The 14,081-nt window shown below is 57.0% G+C and overlaps 1 protein-coding gene across 2 annotated transcripts; it reads right to left on the bottom strand.

Annotated features, from left to right (window-relative positions):
• Positions 1 to 2,740: 2,740 nt before the first annotated feature.
• CLDN19 (claudin 19) lies at positions 2,741 to 7,921 on the bottom strand. Of its 2 annotated transcripts, XM_025404069.1 has the most exons (5): positions 7,514 to 7,921; positions 6,103 to 6,267; positions 5,911 to 5,995; positions 3,621 to 3,773; positions 2,741 to 2,879 (listed from the first exon to the last, which is right to left on the bottom strand). In XM_025404069.1, the coding sequence occupies exons 1-5, from the start codon at positions 7,734 to 7,736 to the stop codon at positions 2,831 to 2,833; spliced, it is 675 nt and encodes a 224-aa protein (XP_025259854.1). In that variant the 5' UTR covers positions 7,737 to 7,921; the 3' UTR covers positions 2,741 to 2,830. The 2 variants fall into 2 exon arrangements, with proteins under 2 accessions (XP_025259854.1, XP_025259862.1); XM_025404077.1 differs by lacking the exon at positions 5,911 to 5,995 and having other exon boundaries at positions 2,741 to 3,773.
• Between the last annotated feature and the right edge of the window lie 6,160 nt (positions 7,922 to 14,081).

Raw genomic sequence — 14,081 nt, forward strand, 5'->3', positions numbered from 1 at the left:
GCCTTAAGGTTAGGACAGTAAACAACAGCCTGGACATGAAGCCTGGATTATCGGCCCTGCCTCTGGTTGGCAGCTCAGGTGGCCTTGTAGATATGGGAGTGGGTTTGCTTCAGGAGAAGCCTGTGGGACCAGGCATCTCAAAGTCTTTTAGCTTCAAATTCCTCTAGTTTTTTCCCAAATATCTTCCCATTGCCAGGATCTCACAACATTTTAAATCAGTGTATTAATTGGTTGTTCAATTCAGCGAGGTGTGGTTCTCTGACCCTCTGCCTCTCCAATCCCTGGCTATAGGCAGAAAGGGCTTCCCCTAACAAAGGAACAGACTGAAGCTTGTTCCTACTCTGCCGTCAGGCACCCCCTCCAGCGCCCCCACCGCCCCCCGCCACTTGCATGTATCTTGTCTCTCTTGCAGTCTGTCCCTGAAACCCACAAGAAGGAGCCAGCGCACTCTATCCCGGCATTCTCCATTGGACCCTGAAGCTCAAGAGAGAATGACGTGTGGTTTCCTGGCCAGCTGCTTCATGACCAAATAGCAAGGATTGCCCAACACCCAGCCTAGAATAGGAGGATGATCCCATCCCTGCTCCGCTGGCACCATACAACAGGACTCCGCAAGGCTGCGCTGAGTTTCCAGGTTCCAAATCCTGTTAGGCAGGGCTCTTCTGGCTGTGTGGGACAGGACTCAAACTCAATGTTTTTTCAGCCAAAAGGGGAATTGATTGGAAAGATGTGGTCATGTCACAGAACAGCCTGGTATCGGGAAAGGCAGGAGTGAGCTGGGGCTTCCTCTACCCATCTCTTTTTTTTTTCTTCTTCTTCTTTTTTTTTTCTTTTGAGATGGAGTCTCGCTCTGTCGCCCAGCCTGGAGTGCAGTGGTGTGATCTCGGCTCACTGCAACCTCCACCTCCCGAGTTCAAGCGATTTTCCTGCCTTAGCCTCCCAAGTAGCTGAGATTACAGCTGCCCACCACCACAGCTAGCTAATTTTTGTATTTTTAGTAGAGACAGGGTTTCACCATATCGGCCAGGCTGGTCTCGAACTCCTGACCTCAGGTATCTACCCACCTTGGCCTCCCAAAGTGCTAGGATTACTAGCATGAGCCACCACACCTGGACTCCACCTCTTTTCTTGTGGGTTCTTTTCTCCGTCTGCAGGCCTCACAGAGACCTGGGCTTGAGGCCTCATAGAGGAGCCCTCAGTGCTGACCACACACTACAGTCCCCTGAGGAGCTACCTGACCTCTGATGGCAGGTCCACCCGGACCAATGAAGTCAGAGTGTCTGCGGTTGGAGCCTGGGCGTCGCCCCCAGGTGACTTGAATGTGCACGCAGGGTTGGGAACCATTGCACTGTAGCTTCAGGCACCCAGAGGAAAACTTTTGCAGTTATCATTCATGATTAGGGAGGCAGGACTCTGGGGAGCCTATTTAGGGTCGGGTGGCCACACCCTCTGACCAGAGACTGGACAAGACCCTGTGGTGCCCCGGTGGATGTGCAGGGCCGGCCAGGCCAGGCGCTGAGGGGTCAGTCCCCCAGCAGCTCCCTGCCATTTGTGTCATTCCTCCTGCCCCTGCCCTCGACTGCAGTGTACGTGGCAGTCATCTCATCCGACTTGGTTTCCATCACTTTCCCTCTCAGAGTCAAGCTCGAAGGAGAAGCCGAGCGGCGTTCTTAAGATCTGGGGACTTGGTGGGAGATGTGGTCACAAGGCAGGTGGTGGAGGCCAGAATGGGGCTGGCCAAGGAAGGTGCATAGCAGGGAAGGGGAGGTTCTGTGATGGATGCTCTCCCCAGAAGCCTGCTATGCAGTGGCCAAAGAGACTTGGATACACTGGAGAGGGTTTGGAGTGGGAGAGGTCTGAGCATGAGGGGCGGGGCTGGCACACTTTGGTTCCGGGAGATGTAGGACAAAGGACTCTGGCCTTGGGACTGACCTGGGCTGGTTTCCCTACATTCCTCTCCGGCCCTTCCCCCTCTATACTAAGCGGGGATGGTACCTGGACTTCAAGACCAAAAGCCCTTCTAACTCTGACAGTACTGCTGGGTGCAGCAAGCAGTTCCAGCCACAGTCTCTGGGCAGCCTCAGGCTGTCCCCTCCCCACTCTGGTTCTAGGAAAATACCTTGGACCTCAGCTGGATGCTGGGGATCAGGAGAGGAAGAATGGTAGGTGTGGAAACAAGGGGCAGGATTCGGGGTGAGCAGAGCTGGGGGCTGCAGACCTTGCTCAGGACAGTCCTGATGCCCGCAAGCTCCTAACGCCCTCCCCACATTCCCTTTTCTACATAGGGAGCTCCTACACTGTGTTCCCTCATCTATCTCTGATCCCCAGCATCCAGCTGGAGGGCCTTCCAGGAACTGTCCCTTCCCTTAGGAGGTCTCTGGAGCACAGTAACAGGGGCAGGGTTTACTACCTTGGGGCCTCTTTCCACACCAGGGGCTCCGTGACCCAGGGGCCTGCTCCCAGAGCTGGGCCAGGCCTCAGAGGCAGCCTCCAGGAGTGGGTGGGGTCTCCCATCAAGGAGGACCTCGAGCCAAGGCCAAGGCCAGGCTTGGGAGGGGGTTCCCTAGACAGGGGGTAGGAGCCCTGAATTGTCTCCTGCTCAGCCTTGGATGTGCTGTGTAACCCACCCTGGACCTCTGTCTCCTCATCTTTCTGCCCAAGAGCCCCAGGGGTCAGCACTGACCACTCTGACCCAGGCCCCGTCCAAGTCACGCCGAGGACAGACTGAATGACACCATGATTGGGGCTGGATGTTCACTTCTCTTTCCAAAAAATATGAAACACAGAGTCTAGGTATGGCAGGGGACAGAGCCTGGCTGGGGACTGGACATTACACACCCAGGGGGCCCTTGGCGGAGGCGGGCAATTTAACAACTGGTCTGAAAGTCAAAAGAGAGAGAGCTGGTTAGTGGAGTGAGCTGTGGGGTCGAGGACAGGGGCTGTGCATTCAGGCCTGGACATGGGTACTGGCCAGCATGGCGAGACCTTGGCCCTCACAGCAGCCCTGCCTGGGGCCCATTCCCGGGGGCGGGGGCGCCGTGGTCCGACCTAGCCATCTGTGTGGGTAGCCCCCAGCCCTGGGTGCACCGGAAGAACCTGAGACCTAAACTCAGACCCTCCCTGTCCTCGTGTGAACGTTCAGCATCCCGGCACTGCCCTTGTGGGGTTGCTGTGAGGAGCCCATGGGACTGGGGAGGGTGAAGGTTTCTGCTCACCCCAAGGACCTGGGTACTAAGGTACTTCTTGGCCACTGCTGTAACTCCAGGGCCCAGCACATAGCAGACACCCTCGCGGCTCTTCAGTGAGTAAACAGCCGGGCTGGTGCCTGAGGGCCTGTCTCCAGGGATGCATGCTGGTGCCCACCAGGCTGTGCAGACAGGACCGTGCCTGGACCTGCATCCGTGTGTGTGCCTGGGGGCTGGGTCCTGCCTCTGGTCTCTCTGAGGATCTGGGTCTCAGATTGCAAGGTGGGTGCTTGCGTTGAGGACAAGCTACTCAGAGCACCTATGCCCATCCTATGCCGCAGTGGCCCTGCCCAGGGTGCTGCGAGGCTGGCTGGATGCTGGACGAGGGGGCCACCGGGTGGGGGGCTGGCCAGGGCAGGAGGAGCTCAGACGTACTCTCGGGCAGCAGCAGAGGGTCCAGGCCGATAGGGCTGCGGGCTGCTGTTGGGTCTCTCTGGCTCCGGGCACGTGCAGCAGAGGAAGGAGCCCCCCAGCACGGCCAGGCCAGCTGAGGCCCAGCCCACAAACAGGGCTGGGCCAAATTCATACCTGCAAGGGGTAGGGAGAATGGCATCAGGTGCGGCTGCTGCCTCAGGTTGTTCCCAGTCCCTGCCCTGGCAGAGGAAGGGCAGAGTGTGTGGAGCTGGAGGCTGGAGCCGCACGACCTCTTCCATGTGTCCAGATAAACTGAGGTGAATGCTCTTCCTTTCTGCCTCCCGCCAGCCCAGAAGATCCACACCACACAGGGTGACCCGGCCAGGGTGGGCGTGAAGGCCAGAGGCTTGGCCTCTAGCTCCTGCTCTGGGCAACCTTGGGCTCATTTCCTGATCCGGCCAGTGGAGGGGGCATGGGAGGGCCTGAGAGGTCTGCGCGGGAGGAGTGGGGCAATCCCTGCCATCTTTCTTCCCAGTCACAGTCAGGCCCACAGAACTCCCAGCCAGGACTGCTCCCGCTGCCCTCTGGAGAAGGCACTCTGGGCTCTCCACACCCAGGCCCTGCTGGCCAGTCCAGCCCCGATCTTGGGTCTCACTGCCTTAGTGCCTTTGCACAAGGCACCCCCTCCTGGGGCATCAAGCCCCCCAGCCTGCCACTCCTGTGCCTCCCCAGTTCCTTCTCTGCCTTCAGAGCCCAGTTCAGATGCCTCCTTCTCGTGGGGTCTTTCCTTGACATCCTCTGTGTTCACACTGCCCCTTGCGTGACTCCACTGCCATGCTTTCTTCAGGAGGCCTCAGCCCCTTGCTTGTCCGGCCCCCTGGGAAGCCCCTTGAGGGCAGACAGAGCCATTAGTGTCCCCAGGACCCAGCACAGGGCCTGGCAGCCCAAGTGGCATTGGGGACTGTTGAAAGGATCGGGGGCCGAGTCCTATCCTGACATGCCTAAGCTGGACCTTGCTTGGCAGATTTTGTGGCTGCAGCTGCCGCCCAGGGAACAAACCTTGTACCTGAGATCTCCTCCCTCCCCTCCCCTCTCCACATCTCTGCCTCCTCCAGGGATCCCTCCCGATTGCAACAGCCCAGGCATCTTTTCTCATCCTCTCTCCACTCCAAGGCCCAAAGCCCACTGGGATGTCTAGGTTTGAGACTGTCCCATTCTCTGCTCCTGGCTAGGTTGAGAAGTGAGGGATGAGCCAAGGTAGGCCCAGGCCCTTTGCAGAGCATCCCCTTCCGTTCCCATGCCCACAGCCTTACAAGTCCTGGTTATCTCCTGAATATCAGCCTGCTCTCTACTGCTCCCTCCCTGGCGCCCCAAACCCTCTGCTCAGACCTTTGGGACAGCCGCCTTCCTGGTGTCACTCCCTCCCCACCATTCTGCACATCACAGCCAGAGGGACTGCCGCTGCCTCCACTCAGATGAGGAACAAAATCTTCCTATGGTTGCAAGGCCCTCCACGATCTGCCCTTATTCTCAAGTTTCTTCCTGGCTCAGAATAACTGCTGCCTCCTCCAGGAAGTCATCTCAGCCCTGCTGCCACCAGCAGAAATGCCACACCCTCACCTGCGTCTTGCTGGATACGGACAACCATGCGTGAACTGGTGCTCAGTTTCTAGCCCCATTTTACAGAGGAGGAAACTAGGCACAGAAAGATTAAGTAACTTGCCCAGGTGACACAGTGCATGCACAGCTGGGATTGATTGATTGATCGTTTGATTTTTTTGAGACAGCATCTCACTCTGTCACTCAGACTGGAGTGCAGTGGCATGATCTCGGCTCACTGCAACTTTCGCCTCCCGGGTTCAAGCTATTCTCCTGCCTCCTCTGCCTCCCAAGTAGCTGAGATTACAGGCGCCCGCCACCACGCCCAGATAATTTTTGTATTTTTAGTAGAGATGGGGTTTCACCATGTTGGCCAGGCTGGTCTTCAACTCCTGACCTCAGGTGATCCACCCACCTTGGCCTCCCAAAGTGCTGAGATTACAGGCGTGAGCCACTGCACCTGGCCAGAGGTGGGATTGAAACCCAGAGTCAGGGCACTTAGGTCCTTAGAGAGTCCTTGCTGCACCTGGGGGCCCATCAAAGGCTTCCCGCCCCTATGGAGGCCCCAGCACACTACTCCTGGCGCCCCCATTTAAAGCTTCTGGGACAGCAGCTGGACCCTGTCCCCCACTTCCCCCGCCAGGTGATCCAGTGGACAAAGGTCAGTGGTCCCAGAGGAGGTGAAGCAAAAGACCCAAGCCCTGGCACCCACCTGGCATTGACAGGTGTGCTTGGGTTGAAGAACTCCTGGGTCACCAGGGTGGCATACCACGAGACGGCAGTCAAAGTGCAGAGGCCTAAGGACAAAGCAGAGGGGCGCTCAGCTCTGCTCTGGTCCCCCGAGGCCACTGGGGCTGGGGCTGCCTGCCATGGCTGTGATTGTGGAGGAGTGAGGGGCACTCACCTGCCAGGATGAAGAGGGCTCCCCCGGCGATGGCGACACGGCCCTTGGCAATGGGGTTGCTGTCTCCCACCCGTGTGCACTTCATGCCAACTACGCTGAGGACCATGGCCACGAAGCCCAGGAGCACAGCCACCACCATCAGGGCCCGCGCTGATTGGATGTGACCTAGGGTGGGCAGGGTGACACTGAGTCGGGCTGGCAGGGATGGGGGTTGGGTCGGTGCCTGGGGTTGGTGGAAGGAGCCCAGCTTGACAGAGGCTTGAGTAGGAGCTGGCCTGCAGATCAGACCAACTGCTGGCAGGTGTGGGATAGTGAGGAGTGACAGCCTGCGTCAGGAGGACAGGGTGTGGGGGTAGAGTCTGCTCGCCCTTGCAGGCTTTTCTGGTGGTATGATTCACTCTGCTGTTGCTTTCTGGCCTGGGGACTCCCTCTTGGGCTTGACCCATCCTCCCAAGCAGCTGAGGGCAGCTCCAGGGTCCCCTCAGCTTTGGTAGATGGAAGAGCTGGGGGCATCTGAGGCCCAGCTCAACTCAGCCTGAGCTCCGCAGCAACCCCTCCCCAGCAGCCATTCAGACAACGGTCACTTTCCCCTCTGCCCATGGCAGCTAGAAGCTTGCCTCTTCATGGGTGCGTGGGTCCGGCCTGGGCCCGGGGGGGGCGTTCAGGAGACCTGGGTCCCTCAGCGAGGCTAGACGACCTGCCTGAACTGACCAGCCTGAACTGGCACAATGGGGCTGGTTGATGGCCGCTCTGCTCCCAGCTCCCATGGGGAGCAGATTGCCCTGGGGGGTCCTGGGCAGATTGCAGGTGGATCACCTCCACCCGAGTTAGAGCTTCGGCGGTGCCTGTCAGGCTCAACTCCACACCCCAGAAGGAGAGGCACTGCATGCAGACGCACCTGTCGGTGCATGCATGTGCACGAGCGTGTTTGTGTGCCTGCGTGTGCATGTGTGTTCACATGCGTGTGCGTGCACCCATATGCTGGCACACAGGCCTGGGAGCAGGACTGGGGAGCAGATGTGCATTGTACAGTGTGTGTCTGTCTGCTGAGTGTGGGGAGAAGTGGGTGAAGGGTCTTAACTGAGCATTTCAGAGTGCCACAGGTATTAGTATTCCCCTTTGGAGACGAGAACATCACAATGGGAAGAGGTTTGGTGACTGGTTCAAAGTTACAGTGACAGAGCAGGAATCTGGACCCACAGCTGCCAGACCCTAGAGCCCTCCCCTCCTGCAGGGCGGCAGGCTGGCCTGGACTGTCGATGGGCACAGGGCAGTAGTGGGGAATTGTAGAGTGGGGGCTGGAGGATGGAGCCCAGTGCAGACAGCAGACTGTGAGGAAAGCTTGCTTCAGACCCCTCTGCTGTTCCCACCTCCCACCTCCCACTTCCCACCCCGCCGGCCTCAGGCCTACCGTCCAGGGCGAGCAGCGAGTCGTAGAGCTTGCACTGCACTTGCCCGGTGCTCTGGGAGGCGCAGGACATCCAGAGCCCTTCATAGAGGCCCACGGCGGTGATGATGGCGTCGCCTGCGTAGGAAGACTGCTTCCACTGCGGCAGGGCTGTGCTAGCAATGATGCCCACCCAGCCACCCAGGGCCAAGAAGTAGCCCAGGAGCTGGAGGCCTGAGTTGGCCATGGCCTGGGGGAGGGGACCGAGGGTCCCGGGACTCAGAGCTGGGCCAGGGTCCCAGCAGGGGCTGTGGTCATGGCCAGGTGGGAGGAGCAACTGGACAGGGGGAGCAGTGAGAAGGAGGGTCAGAGGCAGAGAAGGAGAGGTGGTGGGGCGGCAGCGGCTGGAGCAAAGGCAGTGGCTCTGGACTCCAGAATGCAGGGGGAGGCCCAGGGGCTGGAAAAGGCCAGGGCCCGCCCACAGCAGCCGCCTAAGCCAGAGCAGGGTCCCCAGCAAAGCTCATGCCCAGCCCCCTGGGGGCGGAGGGCCGGCCCATGGCCCAGGTGGTGTCCCTGCCCCGCCCCGTTCCCCAGGGATAGGGAAGGGAGGGGCTGAGAGGAATGACCCAGCTGCCCTCAGGGCCTTTTCCCCCAGGGAAACCCCTTTAGGAACCTGATTTGGTTGCCCTAAAATTCAGATAATCGCTCACCCAAACACCAGCCCTGGGAGGATGGGCTTCGCTCTTGCAAGGCTGATGTAACCCTTGGGGTTTTCTGCCCTTTGACTTTAGGACAGAAGGGAAAGGGATGCCAGTTTGCAGCAGGTAAAACTAGAGTTAGACGTCACGGATAACTTTTTGGCAGGGGCTCTGAAGCTGGATGTGGGGAGGCTGAGCTAGGGGTGGGGTGTTGGGAAGAGGGGTCATGGGTACCTGGGAGCTGTGTGTGCCAAAAATCAGGGAGGCCAGACCAGGAAATAAGTACTGTGGGGTCTTTTTGAGATCTGAGGGGGACAGAAAAGGGGCCCTATCAAGGCTGGGCCAGCGCTGGCTGCCGGCCAGCAAGGGGCCTGCTGGGGAGCTGGGGAGACAGCCCCGACCTTCTGGCATCAGCCTGAAGGAAGGCGGATTGCTCAGCCCCTTAATCCCCTTGCTGCCTGGCTTAGTAGCTCCCGCTGGGACTGGAACACTGGGCCCTGGCCCCCAGCTCTAGAGCAGCCTGGTGCAGAGCAGTGGCCTCTGCACATTCCTGGGGTTCAGGCTGCCCCCTCCGAGCACCCCCACCTCCCTCTTCTCTCTCCCAGTCTCTCAGTCCTCAGGAGTAGGGGAATGTTTAACTCTCTTCCACCTCATTAGCAATCCCCTCACGTTCAATTGGGCCCCACTGCTGCGTGGGTGCAGGAGGAATGTCACAACCCTGCTCCCACTCCTGCCAGCCCCCGGCCGCCCCCTCCGTCCCCAGTAGCCCACCCACCTTTCCTGGACTACATTGCGGGAAGGCAGGGTCCTGCTGCAGACCCCTGCTGGCTTCCTCCCCTACAGCCCAACCCCCCTCTGAAGGGACAAGTCCCCAGCCTGCTCCCTCGCATTCTTCACGTGGCTATGCAAACGAGAGGGTGCCAGGCGCTGAGCAGACAATGGCAGCCCTGTGTGCCCACCCAGGGTGCCCGCCCAGGGCGTAGGCCTCTGGTATGGCCTGCAGCTCTGGCCAGAGCTGGGGGAGTGGTCTGCCGTCTGAGGGTCAAGGGTGGGCACTGCTTGGCCTGTGGTGGCCCACACTGCGACCCTCTGAGGCTCTCTGTGCTGGGAGGGTCAGAGCCACGTGGATCCAAGCACTCACAGACCTGCTTCCTGCATAACCTGCGGGTCGGAAAGAGCAAATGGGGTCTAGGACAGTGGCAAAGAAGTAAGTCCTGAGCTCAAATTCCTCTGCCACAATGACAAGACAGTAGGATCGAGGGGAGCCTCCTCCATCCTGCTGGGGCCACAATGGGCACCCTGCGACCAGTGCATTAATTTAAGCATGCGGGCCACCGTTGCAGGCAGCAGGCCTCCTAACAGTAAGGAGACCACGGCGGAGGGAGGTGATAGACCCCCAGCTAGGAAGCGGCAGGAAGAGTTTTCCGCGGCGGAGGGAGGTGATAGGCCCCCAGCTGGGAAGCGGCAGGGAGAGTTTTCCACGGCGGAGGGAGGTGATGATAGACCCCCAGCTGGGAAGCAGCAGGAAGAGTTTTCCACGGCGGAGGGAGGTGAGAGACCCCCAGCTAGGAAGCGGCAGGAAGAGTTTTCCACGGCGGAGGGAGGTGATAGGCCCCCAGCTAGGAAGCAGCAGGAAGAGTTTTCCGCTTGAAATTGTGTGGTGCTCGCCCCCACGGTCTCTCTACCACACTCCTCCCTTTTTGAGGGAGGCACCGGATCCAGATTGAAGGGGGCCACGGGCAGTGACAAGATGCTCCCCAGGGGTGACCCGAATGACTGTGGTGCCTCAGGGTCCTCACTGTAAATGGGAGATTTGCTGCATGGAGTTGTGGTCTGTTAAGGTAAGCGATGTCTGGGGAGGGCAGGGGCCTGGTGCTGGGTAGCTGCTCCTCATATGCTTCTCTAAAGGCAAAGCCCTCCTTCTCCCCACGCTGGGCCTTGGCGCCTTTTCCCTGCCATCTGCCGGAGTGCTCTCTGTAGGGAAGATCCAGGGGTCATTCTGGTTTCAGGGGGACCTGGGTCAGGAGCCCAGAGGCCAGTCAGAAACACGCCTCAGAGACCACGGGCTGTGGCCCCCTCCATTGACAATTTGAGAGCCAAAGAGGGAAAGGGCCCCAGAGCCAGCAGGAGGCCTGCATGCTCCTCCATCCTGGGCGTTCCCAGAGCCTCTTCGTGATCCAGAACAGGGCTCTCCTCTTCCTCTGAAGCGCTTTTGTTTATCCCTTCTCTTTGTTATTTGAGGCTTTGAGTCTCTCCTACCCTGATGGCCTTCCCTCACTCTTGTTCCAAAGCCTTTTGGAATTCAGATTCTGCTTCTGGAGTGGCACTCTGTAACCTGGCACAGCTTCTCCACCTAGGGCACCTACCACTCCTGGTGCCCCCCTTGCAGTCCAGTGACTCCCAGGCATGCGGGGAGAACAGGAAGGCTCAGAGACCCAGCCCAGCCTCCATTAAGAGCTCACTGAAACTGCCCTGGGGTGGCACACCACACTGTGCTTTCACTCAGGCTACGAGAAGCCTACAGTGCTAGCTTTATCCCTGCCACTGAAAAGCTATGTGACAGCCAAGTCCTCAGCTTCCCTGGACCTGGTTTCTCCACTGAAAAGTAGGGATAATAACACTTGCCCTGTCTGATGCATGAGGGAGTTTACAAGGATCAGATGATAGGTGAGAAATGCCGTTTGAAATCGTAAAACGCCTGCAGAACTGTGGCTAATTAAAGCTCTGTTCCAAAAAGACTCCCCGCACCGTCTGCCCCTCCAGCCTTCGCACCCTGGGAGTGGGCAGACTGCCTGTGGCTGAAGACCCACTGCCACTTCCTCTGCAACAGTGCCTGACTGAGAGCCGGCCTCGCTAGGTATGTGGTGATCACTGACTGATTGGTATGAGGATTCAATGTTTTTGCCTCCTTCCCTGTGAAAAATCGGAGACCTTTCCACCGCCTTCTCTCACTGCCAGTTAGGAGGGTCTGATTCAGTCTTTAGCAATCTAGCACCTTCTCTGCAATCATCATTTGAAATTTTGGAGTTCTTATCACCCTGCCAACTCAGAGTCTGAGATTCCCGGAACTATAAGCTTGGAATGGAGACTACTTGCCTCAGGGCACACAGCTAGAAAGCAATACAGCCAGCTGTGTGGCCACCCCCAACGATTCTGCCTGCCCAGGCACGGCTAAGCATCCTGATCTGCAATCCCATCATACTCTTGGCATCTTTTCATTCGCTGCACTTAGCACATCATTTACCTCCTTCCTGAGGTCCCTGAGCACCTTGAGACTGTGTTAGCAGACACATTTTTGTGTTCCACTCTCTCGCCCGGGCCTAGCGCCTCTGTGACACATGTGGCCGTCCCATTTGTCTTATCTCCTGTGCTAACCACACTGAGTACAGGATCTGTCTCTTGATGCCCCTCCTGAGAGCTCTGCTAGATGCCTGGGGCACCAGAGACTAGTGGCGTCTTCCATATCTGAATCTTCACCGAGTTTGAGGAGTTGCTTCTCGTCCCCTCCAACCCTCCCATGGGCTCTCTCCTTTCTTCTCGCCCTTGCACGTGCCTTACCAAACACAGACCTACATCACAGTCGCATCTCAGCCAGGCTGCCATCACCCCATGCTTCCAGGAGGACTCGCCCCACTCTAATTATATATACTTCTCTTGGGCCTGCTGCCTTGAAAACATCTGGCCTTTTGTGAGCTCAGTTAAGAGGCTGCTGCCTGTATCTGGTTAGCATAAGCTGAAACTGTAAAGGTCATCTGCCTTGATGTGGAAACTTCTGGAAAACCAGAATCAGGCTGATGTAGTCTCCTGTAATGTTGATGTCTACCATGGGCTAAGCGTTTCGTCCTTTTTGCTTTGTGAGCATTCCCTTGCTCAACCATCCTGGGAAGGACTGTGATTCCATTCCGCTGGTGAGGAAACACACGCAGGTTCCCTAACTTGCTGGAGGTCACACAGCTCCACGTGGTGGAAGTGGGGGTGTCACCCAGCTCAGTGTGTGAGTAAAGTTCATGCTCTTTGCACTAATGTGGTCCTCTCTGTATGCCGAGTGAGTCACCCAAATAGGACAGCGGGGATCAACCATGATAAAAGGAGGAGTGACTATTTTGACTGGATCATTCCCATCAGCCAACTAACACGCAGTGCTATCTCCCAGCTCAAAAAATAATCGTTTCCTAAAAATCAATTTTTCTTTTTTAATAGAGATACGGTTTTCCCGTGTTGCCAAGGCTGGTCTTGAACTCCTGGGCTTAAGTGATCCTCCTGACTTGGCCTCCCAACATGTTGGGATTACAAGTGTGCGTCACTGTGCTCAGCCCAATAACCTTTTTTTTTTAATTGGAACTTTTGTTTTTGTTCGTATTTATTTATTTGAGATGGAGTTTCACGCTTGTTGCCCAGGCTGTAGTGCAATGGCGCAATCTTGGCTCACTGCAACCTCCGTCTCCTGGGTTCAAGTGATTATTTCACCTCAGCCACCTGAGTAGCTGGGATTACAAACACCTGCCACCACACCCAGCTAATTTTTGTATTTTTAGTAGAGATGGGGTTTTGCCATATTGGCCAGTCTGGTCTCAAACTCCTGACCTCGGGTGATCCACCCGCCTTGGCCTCCCAAAGTTCTGGGATTACAGGCGTGAGCCACCGTGCCTGGCTGTTTTTTTTTTTTTTTTTTTTTTTGAGATAGAGTCTCACTCTGGCGCCCAGGCTGGAGTACAGTGGCGTGATCTTGACTCACTGCAACCTCCACTTGCCAAGTTTAAGCGATTCTCCTGCCTCAGCCTCCCAAGTAGCTGGGATTACAGGCACCTGCCATGAAGCCCAGCTAATTTTTGTATTTTTAGTAGAGACGGGTTTCACCATGTTGGCCAGGCTGGTTTCAACCTACTGACCTTGGGTGATCCACTTGCCTCGGCCTCCCAAAGTGCTGGCATTACAGGCGTGAGCCACAACGACCAGCCTTGTTCTTTCTTTGAGGCATGGTCTTGCTCTGTCACTCAGGCTGGAGTGCAGTGGAGCAGGCTTGACCTCCTGGGCTCGTGATCCTCCTACCTCAGCCTCCTTAGTAGTTGGGACCACAGGTGTGCATCACCATGCCTGGCTTTTAAAAATTTTTTTAGAGGCAGGGTCACCCTATGTTGACCAGGCTGGTCTTGAACTTCTGAGCTCAAGTGATCCACCTGCCTTGGCCTCCCAATCTGCTGGGATTATAGGCGTGAACTGCTGAGCCTGGCCTAGCTGCTTCTTGATGCCTTTTCTCACACCTCACATCCAATCCATCAGCAATGCCTGTTGGCTCTACTTTAAAAATAGGCCCCAGACACCCCTGACAATCCACCACTCTCCTTTTTATTTGTCTTTAGAGCTGGGATCTTGCTTTTTTGAGCAGGCTGGAGTGCAGTGGGGCGATCACAGCTCACTGCAGCCTCGAACTTCCAGGCTCAAGCGATCCTCCTGTCTCAGCCTCCTGAGTAGCTGGGACTACAGGCGCACGACACCTCTCCTGGCTAATGTCACTACACTCTTTCTTGCCCAATCTACACTGCCACATTGACTTCCTTGTTTTTCCTCCACCTTGGGCCCTGACTTGTTTTATTTTCTACCTCAAAGGGTTACACACACACACACTTTACATGTGTAATCTGTTTCTCCTACAAAATACAAGCTGTATGAAGGTGGGGACTTGTTTTGTTCACTACCATGTTCCCAGGACCAGGCACTTAGCTGGTGCTCAGTAAATATACATTGGTTGATGGAAGAAGTGAACACTCAGGTGCAGGTTCCTACACTCAATGCCCTGTAGCATCTCAAGCACAGTAAAAGCTCTGGACCTAGTACCAGGGATGTAGCCAGAGGAGCTAAATCTCCATTTCCAGTGTTTCCTAGAGTGTGTCGTT

Source organism: Theropithecus gelada, chromosome 1, assembly GCF_003255815.1.
Source record: "Theropithecus gelada isolate Dixy chromosome 1, Tgel_1.0, whole genome shotgun sequence".
Classification (NCBI taxonomy): Eukaryota; Metazoa; Chordata; class Mammalia; order Primates; family Cercopithecidae; genus Theropithecus; species Theropithecus gelada.

Bases quoted from the DNA above. Each gene is read 5' to 3' on its own strand.
- CLDN19 (XM_025404069.1), bottom strand. From the start codon at position 7,736: ATGGCCAACTCAGGCCTCCAGCTCCTGGGCTACTTCTTGGCCCTGGGT. The intron at 5,996-6,102 runs GTGAGTGCCCCT...CTTTGTCCTTAG, and splicing joins AGCCCTCTTCATCCTGGCAG to GCCTCTGCACTTTGACTGCC. The intron at 2,880-3,620 runs GTACGTCTGAGC...TTTGACTTTCAG, and splicing joins CCCTCTGCTGCTGCCCGAGA to ACCAGTTGTTAAATTGCCCG.